The 11,097-nt window shown below is 41.5% G+C and overlaps 1 protein-coding gene across 6 annotated transcripts in view; it reads right to left on the bottom strand.

Annotated features, from left to right (window-relative positions):
- mid2 (midline 2) overlaps positions 1-11,097 on the bottom strand; it is a 158,232-nt gene that overhangs the window by 21,518 nt on the left and 125,617 nt on the right. For 5 of the 6 annotated variants that reach the window (XM_017474599.3, XM_017474598.3, XM_053682025.1 and 2 more), the window contains 3 exons: positions 6,874-6,939; positions 5,740-5,835; positions 685-792 (listed from right to left, as the gene is read on the bottom strand). In XM_017474599.3, coding sequence (XP_017330088.1) covers positions 685-792; positions 5,740-5,835; positions 6,874-6,939 — 270 coding nt within the window. The remainder of the gene's footprint in view (positions 1-684; positions 793-5,739; positions 5,836-6,873; positions 6,940-11,097) is intronic. The other variant, XM_017474600.3, reaches the window with a different exon arrangement.

The raw sequence follows: 11,097 nt of genomic DNA on the forward strand, positions 1-11,097 counted from the left end.
TTTCACTTCCTCTCTCAGCCTCTTCTCTACTTCAAGCCTAGCACCTCTCAGCACTCTACTTGTGAACATTTCTGCCTTAGTTTCCTCCACTAATACAAGATCACCAATCTCTCCAGGTTTATCTCAATGCATGCAGCAAAAGCCCTTCGAGAGCTTCTCAAGGAAGGACATGCATCACACTTACAAAAACAAACAAACAAACAAAAAACCACTACTTAGGTTTTGTTATAAGAAGGCCCATGAGCGATCCCTCCCCTTTTTTCAAGCATCACAGACAGAAGGCAAGCGACGGGTCCGGAAGCATCACTTCCACTGACACAGATCTAGTGATGAGTTTTGAGAGTAAGCTCAGAGCTGTCGTCTCCATATGGGTCTCGCTATTTGACAGGTTGCTGAAGAGCGAGCACAGATGGGTCTTTAAAGACAAAGAAGAAACTGAAGCTTGTGAGGAGCCTATGCTGTTTAAAAATCTCTTTCTACAACTCATTCCTTTTCTATGGTTGAAGTAACTTCTGGCTCTATCATGTCACTTGGTCTGAATACATAATAGCCTGTTTAAGGTGTAATTGATTGGCATGCAACGCACAAGCGCAGCCAGACGCAGCACCTCTGGGGACGACTCAAATTTGCAATTAATTTGCCTTGTGTGCCGTCTTGGAAGAGCAGGAGTATGGGCCTGCGTACCTTTGACTCTTTGATCTTGACAGCGATGACCTGTTTCCTCTGACGAATGATTTCCACCAGCTCATCGCACTCCTCCACCAGCTTGGCCTCGTGCATGGCCGTATTTACCTGCAAGAAAGGAAAGCACAGAGATGCCGTCACAACGCTAGCACTCGGAGAAGTGCGGTGTGCTGCATGCTAATCCTGCTTTCTGTTTGCCCCACTGACTTCTTCCTGTTCAGGGTGCATCAGTATGCACGTTTAACTGTGTGTGAAGAGGGCTGCGTCACTACAGAGGGGATTTTGGGAGGTTGGTGCACTGTATAAACCTTCACTGTGAAATTCCATTTTCAAGCAACACAGCCTCAATACGACAAAAAGTTGTGACTCTGCTGCACACGCTTGACCTTTACTCACACCATATGCCAATCTTTACCCAAAGCTCACTATGCACATTAGAGCTGCTTTAATCACACATATTTACACACACAAGCCATGATACAATGCATTCCATCTGGCCTGGATCCCATTAGGGATCCCCTAAGCATTTCAGAAGGGTAACAATCCAAAGGCAAACAAATGAAAGATGCCAAGTGACATGATGATGGAGTAATTGAAATTGGGGAAAAATTTTAATAACCCATAATCTGTAAATCATACAATAACTGTTAACCCTCTCTCTCCAACTGAATCCCTATGTAGTCAAATGTTCCCTGGTTATATTATAGGAGCCTAAGGGTGGGGACTCGTGGGATTTCATTCACATAGACCACTTCAACATGTGGTACAGTGCAGCTGCCCTGCTCCACACCCTCACAGTACTCCATCTGATTAATCTTTTAAGGGTATACACTTTGAAGACGCTGCTGTTGTCTCTGTGCATTAACCCCCCAAAAAAAGAAAGAAAAAAAAACAGCATCAAAGCCTACAGAGCGCTTCTTTGATATACATTCCACACCCATTGTTTTTAACAGATCTAACCAGAGGCAGATTTAGCAACCGCCTTTGACTGTGCAAGTCTTGATTTTAGTCCGTGAGAAGAAGCTGTTGCAGCATGAGCCGACTACAGTGGGTTTGGTTAATGGCTCCTCTCATCAAAGCCTCACTCCTGGTTTCAACGAGACCCTGCGGTACGTTTAATCTGCAGACGTGGGGATCCCTGCAGCCTGTCGCTGGTGAGAGACATCTCTGGGGAAAAACACACAATCTTAACAGCACAGAGCACATGGCCAGTGAGAGTGAGAGCTCAGTTTTGTCCTGCTGCTGATTACAGCATGGCTTTTCTGTGTGCTGACAGCTCAGGACAGAATGGGACAGGAAGTTCTCAGTGCAAGGCCAGGAAATAGTCCTGTGAGGCCTGCGGCTGTGTTCTCACCGAGAGGGAGATACTGAACCGCTTTATTAAAAATGAATGAGGCAGAAAAGGACTGTGGTGTGGTGGCCAGTGCCATATTGCAATTCACATAAAGCCACTTTGTCAAAGTGGAAGAGTAAGCTGCTATGGTTTAGAAGTATTATGGTGAGGAAAAGGTGGGGGATTTTACTTAAGAATCCAAGAATCTGGAGGAATCCAGAAAATCCTTGGGATATTCTGGTCACGTAAAACTAATGAAGTGGGGTGCACCAGAACTGAACTTGAATTATTTGCTTTTCAATTTTTAATCTTTATTTTACCAGGTAACGCCTGCTGAGAGCCCTGCTTAGAGGCCATTAACATGATCACTGGTGCCATTACGCTATAAAAACTTCCCAGCCCTCCAAATCATCCATCATGATTTATAGATGAATAGGTAAGAGCTCTTTCTATGACCCCATTTCATACTTTTTCCAGATGGAGCAACCCTCTAAAGGAGCACACTTGAATGCCAGGGCTACTGCACAAACTTTGTCTAGACATGCAAATAATAAACTCCTGAGTGGCATAACAGAAAAGCGATTGCCCCATCACTGGGAGATCGAGAGAGTGAATCCTGATGATGCTACAACCGTTCGTAGTTGGTAGCCAATGGATCAAAGCCACAACTACACTAGCCAATCGTGGGCAGCTATATGCTTGTGTATGCAGAAGAGGATTGCTTTCCTCTGTATGTGCTATGCTGCCCTGTGATGTATGATCGGGAGAAAGCTGGCAGGTGGGTGGGAATTAGCAAGTGACCAAACTGGGAAGAAACAACTCTAAACAAACAAAGAAACAAACAAAAAAAAGTCTCATGACAGGTTTTGTTTAATGCAAGGAAGAAGCAACTTTGGATCTTTTGCTATTAAAATTTGTAGAAAGTAATAATACCTTAGATATAGTGCTTTTCTAGGCACTCAAAGTGTTATCTTGCAGGGTGTCTGCACTTTTAAATACCATATTCAAGACCTTTCCAAAAAAGACCTGCACGTCACTTCAATCATGCTACACGATACATCAGCTATAATGGATTGTGTTCATACATATGCATCCATTTCTGGGTTTAAGTAATCTATAGCAGGGTAAACGTCTATAGAGGGATATGGGAGACCAGAGCAAATATCCTTTTTGCCTTATCATTTGCTCCAAAAGTGAAAGAAAATAAAAATCCAGTTTCTCTTTTCCATGACTTGATGAGCTGAAAATATATGCTGCCCCTCAGGGTCAGATTTCGCTCTCGATCTAGCCGACGGTTATCACAGTGCTACCCGGCAAAGGGCGATCATGTCGGCGGTTTGGAAATATTTCAAAGTTTCTGATAAGGACATCAAATTTGCAATCTGCAGTGTTTTCCGCAGAAATTTCAGAAGGGGGTACGGTGCCGAAGCACTTGTCCGCGACAGGTTTGATACACCACCTGAAAACACGACATCCCGTTCGATATGTAGAGTACAGCAAAACAACAACAGAACAGAGGCCCTCCGCCTTTCTGTGTTTCACCTATTGTTTTCATGCAAATGAATGTGTGGCAGATTGAAACTTTTTGTATTAGCAAGACGCTAGCCTAGAGCTGCTAAGTTCATTTCTTGACTGCTGTTTTGAATATCAATAGTTAACGTCACATTATTTGGATAATTGGATAAAATCTGTTACATTTGATTTATACAGAACTGAATGAAGAATAATATATTTAATATTGCTTCTGTTTTGGTCTTTTAATGTCAATAAAAGTGTGAATTTTACTGGATTGTAGTTTTTCAATTCAGATTAATTAAATTCATGAAATGAATCTAATATTATCAAAATTATACAAAAATAAATAAATAAATAAATTAAAATGGGTTTTAATGTTTGGTTTTCGGTCAAGTGCATCCTGAATATTTGGTTTCGGCCCAGAATTTTTCTTTCGGTGCATCACTAATAAATTTTTGTAAAATAAACAAATAAAAAAAGCCACTGCTATTTTGTAATATTACTATTGCACTGAATAATAATTTTTCATTTGGGGTACAAATAGTAATATAACAATAGTAGTATATTTCTGACTTAATTCACTTTTAAGTGTTTGACCTTGTGGCTTTTATTTTGGCAGAAAACTGCAGGAAGACCTCCTTTTATTTCTCCTTTTATATATCATTACCAATCAGGTGAAACGATGGTGTGTATCGGCGCCCGTTGTGTCTAAACGCAGGTTATAAGCGACTCAATCTCACAGCACAGACAGAGACGAAGCTGGCGTGGAGCGGCGTTTACTGTGAACCGAGCCGCTCTAAAACACTGATGAGCCGCACACACACCCTGAGTGTAACACAATCACACGGCTTTACCATCTCAAACAGTAACAGAGGCAGAATACAATATGAATCTGCTTTACAGTGTCGGTTCATCTGCATTTTTAACATCTTTGAAATATGAATTTAAGACATTTTCATTCTAATTAAGGCCTTATTTTTACATTAAGGAATTGAAGACATTTTAAGACTTGTTAAGGATCTGCGGAAACCCGGATCTTGTGAGAACGTGAACAGGTTCAGATGAGCTCTGATGTGAAATTTATAGAGTAAATATCTACCTTCAAACACATTTGGCAGGACACCTGGGGGTTATTACGCTCTGCCTTTTTAGAGCAGTACTCTCAAAGTCAGGTCTTACAAACTCTTAACACATTATATTGTCTCTGACCTTGTAAGCAGTGTAGCCTTGAATATAATTAATAATTGTAATGAATAATTAATATAAAAGCATAACATTAATTATCCCTACAGCTTACTTCTCTATTCATATAAATAGGCATGGATAAATGCTTTCCTCAGTGCATACGTGGCATGCGCCACATAGACAAAAGGAGCTTAGATACTTCTAGATTGAGTTCATTCAGGCTGATATAGTACATTTGTTAAACATTTCAATGTTAATATATATATATTCTGGTGCAATTACAAACAATATCTGCCTAGTAATCAACAAACTGTTTAGGTACAATAGGAGTTCATGGACAAATGTCATGGATTTCATGGAGACACGTCAGTATCTGTGAGCAATAAGCCTCATCTGGACAGCAATATGCCACAGAAATAGAACAGTAAAAAATATACGTTAGTATCATTCAGACTTTTTTACATCACAGCTCTCATTTTGCCTATATAGCCATTTTCAAGGTTCTTTCCTCCAAGAGAAGGAATGATTTTATAAACAGAGAGGGGAAAAAAAGGACAGAAAAGTGACTGAACAAATGATGTTGACAGTGCTCAAACATTGCTACATTTCCTGTAAGTGGCATTCATCATTTGCCTTTTAGTGCTCTCTGCTTTAGTAGAAAAATAGATTTCTGCACAGAATGGACAATCAACTCAATGTTGCGGTCATCACTAAAATGCATTTAAAATGGAAACTACTGAGAGAATATTCATATACAATAGAATGCATCTGTAATGTAATAAAATGAATCGGAATGATTTATTCTAGTTTTGTTGGGAGGAAGAAATTAGTTGTCTAGTAGATGTCTAATACAGGAGTGTAACTGCTAATATAAATGGTGGCCCAAAACGTCCAAACTAGACTAATCTGTTACGTAAAGCTTATAAGGAGAGAATGGCATGCAGGGGGTCTGATGATGATGATGATGATGATGATGATGATGATGATGAGTAATACTGGACTGTAAGCTTGGCTGGACTTACCTCCACCTGCTGGCAGATCTGGATGAGTTTGGCCATCTGGTTTTCCAACTCACTGTTCCTTTTCACCAGATTGGTCAGGTTATTCTCCAGAGTTTGCTGTTGGAAAGAAACAGATGGTGATTTGAGCTGGGACGGTAATCAAGCCTTCAACTCAATAAGTGTTGTACATTAGTTTCTGTTTTGGCATGAGGTTGTGAAAACTGCCCGATCCTTTATGCTTTCTGTGGGGTTTGTAGGTTATAGATACAAATTGAAATTTCATCTTCAATTGCGTAGATCATAAACAGAGAAATATACTAATTAGCATATTTAAATGAAGATCCTAAATGTCCCAGATGCTCCTGTCACACCTTAGAAAAAAAAAGAAAAGAAAAAAGTTTTACCTCTATGAATGATCACAAACTCAAGAGAGAGACGAAGATAGTACGAGTTCAAAACCAAACGTTAAATGCTAAATTAGTTTCACACAGTCAGGAGCAGACATTCTGTGGGTGAACAACATTTGCCCTGGTGTCCACTGTGAATAACATGCTGCTTAGTAATTCTCAATAAAATAAAAGGTTAGCCAGATACGAGACTGGTCGTTTGTTTTTCTTTCTGCCAAGTGACAGACTGTAAAGCATGAACACAGAAAACCCACGCTCTGTTTGTTAACCATGACGAATCTCTACCTAAGACCTGTATGCATGATGAAATGGTAGGCTGTAATTGAGATTACTGTGCATGCTTGACAAAAATACAAAACACAAAAGATGCGCCAGTCTGACTGAACCCAGTCTCTCTGGGTAGCTACTGGTGAATCTACCTGAATCAAAATGAGAGATTGAAAGAGAAGCACACAGATGGTGCCTGGTGAGGCGGCTAGTGATAATGACATGGGTGGATAAAATAAAACAAGTTTCCAAAAAAGCGCAGCGTGATGAGAACAGCCATGATCGAAACAAACACAATAATAAAATAGGCACACGGAAAAGAGGATGGAGCCCGGCCATTCATAGCATGACTGATGGCTAGTCATGCATGTGGGATGCAGAATAGCTCTCTCGACCCGTCCCCTTGCTGTCAGCAACGCGGACATCATGGTCAACCGCACACCTCCGACACGGAGAAAGGCCAAGGTAGCCTGTGACTCACCGCAGCGCTTGTCTTTGATGCCTCCATAACCGCTTCAGATACTCTGCCGGGGCTCGGGTGAAAACCCTACAAACACACACACACACATACATACAGCCTTACTGGGATAGCTGGCTCCCTTGAACTGGTGGTAGCTAGTCATTCTTCCTGCCTTCCTGCCTCTCTCTCTCTCTCTTTCTCTGCTGTGTGAGCCACCTGGGAGCAGGTACGCTTCCTGTACTCAGCTGGTGTTGGATGGTTGCATCAGACGAACAAGTGGAGGCATTCACATGGCTTGTCAGCATTTTCAAATTCTGAGCGGCTAGGCGAGAACAGATGGGGGTCATAAATTAAAGAGCAAACGAGAAGGGGATGATTTATACATCAAATCTGGGCAGCATTTCCCTGGAGTGCAGGAAAGGCAGAAGCCTTGTTCAAGCGGCATTGTGTAGGGAAAGAAAAAGTGAAGGGAAAAAGAGAGAAAGAGGGAGCGAAAAACTAAGTCGGAGAGACGCTGAAGGAGTAAGTGAGAAATTGAGACAGAAAGAGAGAATTAAATGGAGATAAAGGCAGAAATTTATAGAAGGGGGGGAAAGAAAGTGAGAGAGAAACCGCTCCCTGGAGCAAGGTAACACTGCAGTGCCCTCAGTCCTCTAAATCTGCAGCAGCGCGCACAGAGCCATTCAGAAATGCACTCATTAAAGCAGACAGCAGACTTCAAAGCCTCAGCCTGAGCCATGCGAGAGCAGGCAGCACACAGAGGGAGAGAACGGAAAGAAATACCGTGGCAGACAGGACAGAAAGCAGAGAAATGAACAAAAAAAAAAAAAAAAAAAAAAAAGGAGGAGGGAAATGGGATGAAGAAAAAAAATGAAAAAGTTTTGGAATGTCTGCATTTGCAGGAGCAGTGACATTGCTTCAGCTTGAGAGGCGTCTATGCTGCAGTCGAGTGAGAGTTCTGACGATGAGCAAGAGAGGAATGGCTGAGAGAACGTGAAGGACAAAGGTTGATAGAGAGAGGGTTAGGGGTAGAGAGGTAGAGAGAGAGGGAGAGAGAACGACAGTGAATGAAAAGGTGTTGTAATTCCTGTGGTAACAGCCCATCAGCTGTTCATCACCCTGATGTTGTTCTCATCTCAAAGAGGACATGCCACTGATCTCCTAACATGGATAAACTTCCAAGCACTCAGTCAACCTCGGCCCTCCAGATTTCCTCTAGCCTCTTAATCACAGCTGCTCTATGGACTCAGTGCTCATTGTCAAGAGCATTCAGAATACACATTAATAACGATGTGTGTGCTTGTAGAAGTAGCAGTTAGCCGCTTACCAGGCAAGCATCGTTTCTCTGACAGTGTGTGCATCATAGAAAGAACAAAGCACTACGGAAATTTGGTCATAGGATAAAAAGCGAAGGCTTCTAAGTGAGTGCTTTTAATTACTTCAGAAAGAGAACTGAGCAAAAAAATAAAATAAAAAAAGACCAGAAAACAACCACTCTACATAACCTCGTAAAGAGGAGAATTTTAATGCACAAAGACTGCTTACAGCACTGACTCTCTGGAGACTGACTCTCTTTTATAGCGCTTCTCCACCAAAAAGTGCACCTAGAGTGCACCACAAGTGCATCCGTCACTTTACCCATTAAAATAGGAGTCCCTGGAGATTATCAAGAACAATCTTCATCTTCAGTAAGTACGTTATCCGGGTGAGAGTGCTGGTGGATCCAGAATCAATCCTGCGAGACATGGGTGTGATGCGGGAATACACCCTGGATGGGACTCCAGTCCATCATAGAGCACCATGCACACATTCATTCACACCTAGGGGAACTTTAGCCTGGCCAATCCCACCTACCGACATGTTTTTGGGAGGAGGAAGGAAACCAGAGAACCCAGAGGAAACCCACAGTGACATGGGGTGCCGTGTCATGGCTGACCCTGCGCTCTTAACCCAGCTTCCTAACAAGCTGGGGTATGTGTGTGTGTGTGTGTGTGGGGGGGGGGATTTCACTGTGCAGTAATGTACATGTGACAAATTAAGGCGGCTTCTTCTTCTAAAACTGCAGACCCTGGAGCTGTGAGGAGGCAATACTACCAGTACGTGTCAAATGCTAATCAAATTTCGAATGAACTATTTTGAAATGAAAGCAGGCGTAGATCAGTTGACGTTAAAATGCACAATGGGGCGGTGTTTCTATGCCATCAGTCAAACTAATGAGCACAAGACACAGCAAGTTTGTGACTGGCAGCTCACACACCCAAACACACACACGTTATATAATACTGGAATGAAAATAAAGAGGAGCAAACATTAACTTAATGGCTGCCCACATGCCCAAACACAGCCAAACGTGCCATGAACTAAACTTTAGTGTCAGCCGTGTATGTTATCACACTGTCTACACTAGGCAGGACACTCAACACAATGTGAATAAGATGCTATTTTGCCTTTGCCCTAGCTGGAAGATTTCACTCAGATCACGAGGACGCAATGCTAGATCAGTTGCTGGCCTCTTAAATCCACCATAAAGAACTCTGAAAGACATTACAGAAGCCTACTACTTAAGATTAGCTCGAACCATACGCCTTGCCTCACACGGCATAGGGACAAGGAGGGTAACTAAATTCAGCATGAGTACTTAACTATGGCATGGATTGTGAAAATAGTGACAATGTGAAGGATTACAGCTAAATTGCTGAGCCAAGCCATGTTGCAGTTTCTGGTGGAAAAGTTTTATTACTCGAAGGAGAAGCCTCTACTGTTTTATATCTGTCTTGGCATTTAATTTCAATAACAAATTCACTTTGTTTTGTCTATATAAATTTCACTTTCTTCTCCCATTTTACCTCCATTTATACGTCTACATTGTTACCACCATAAAAAAACTGAAAGACAATATACCAGCCTTCTACTTAAGAATAGCTCGAACCATATGCCCTCTAATACATGAAACATGCTGGAGTAGTCCAAGAAAATTCACTGCATGCAAAAACATTCAATGTATGAGAATATCAAATTTAGCTTCAGGCTCAGTTCAGCAGGGTGAAACTGTGAATTTGCAAAATTCAGTATTTCTTTCTGAAAAGCACTAACCTGGAAAACTGCCCCTGAAATAAAAATGGGTGTTTTAGAGCTCTCTGCACCTGTCCCTTAGTGTTACGGATACCAACACAATACTAGGTATATATCCTGAACAACAATAGTAAAGGAGATTCTCTCATTTTAATTTTCATCACTTCCAGGAAAACATCTTTTTTTTTTTTTGATGATTCATATGTAGGCCTAACTTGTGTGATCATTCAATTAGGTGCTCTCTAGAACCATGTGCTGTATGTCCGGCCTCTGGTGGCGGTTATTGCGCTACAGAAGTAGCTCGTTAGCAGCAAACATGGTTTGTTAGTGCATGTTTGGCTGAGCATTTCCCCCAAACATTATTAATTTTTACAAGCAGACAAAAGAAAGCAACCATATATTCTCAGAAACAGGAGAAATTTGAATGCATCTGTTGCTTTACCCGTGGAAAAAAAAAAAAAAAAAAAAAAAAAAAAAAAAAAAAAAAAAAAAAAAAAAAAAAAAAAAAGGAGGAATTTCTTTGGAGGTTATCATGTGATGAATTAATAAGCAGGAGTATAATATTCCTCTTCAATAAATCGCATTATCCTGGTGAGAGTGGTGGCAGATCCAGAACCGAACCTGGGAGACATGGGCGTGACGCGGGAATACACCTTGACTGGGATGGCAGTCTGTCATAGGGCACCATGCGCACACACACACACACACACACACACACACACACACACACACACACACACACACACACACATCTAGGACAACTTAACCTGGCCAATCCACCCGGGAGGTGGGAGGAAACCAGAGAACCCAGAGGAAACCCACATGGACATGGCCCACATATTATTTCACACATTTTTCCCTTTTTCAACCATCCAGCGCGGTTGAGGAAAAAATGGTTGGAGTTTATTAATTTTGAAGAGGAAAAAAAAAATATTTGTACAAGGTCATGATTATGTGACAGGCATTTTTCAGATGTGTTTTACCAACTCTACAATGCTGGAATATGCCAGTACTTCGACTGACAGACAATGCGATTTCACCTTTATACACCGTCAGGGCTTCTCCATCAGTAAGAGCGTAACTCTCTTCCCTGCTCTTCATATTTCACTAGAACACCAAGCTACTGATAGGCATGTTTAGATTTGTTGGATGTGTGGCATATATTGAATGTTG

This window comes from Ictalurus punctatus, chromosome 8 (genome assembly GCF_001660625.3).
Source record: "Ictalurus punctatus breed USDA103 chromosome 8, Coco_2.0, whole genome shotgun sequence".
Classification (NCBI taxonomy): domain Eukaryota; kingdom Metazoa; phylum Chordata; class Actinopteri; order Siluriformes; family Ictaluridae; genus Ictalurus; species Ictalurus punctatus.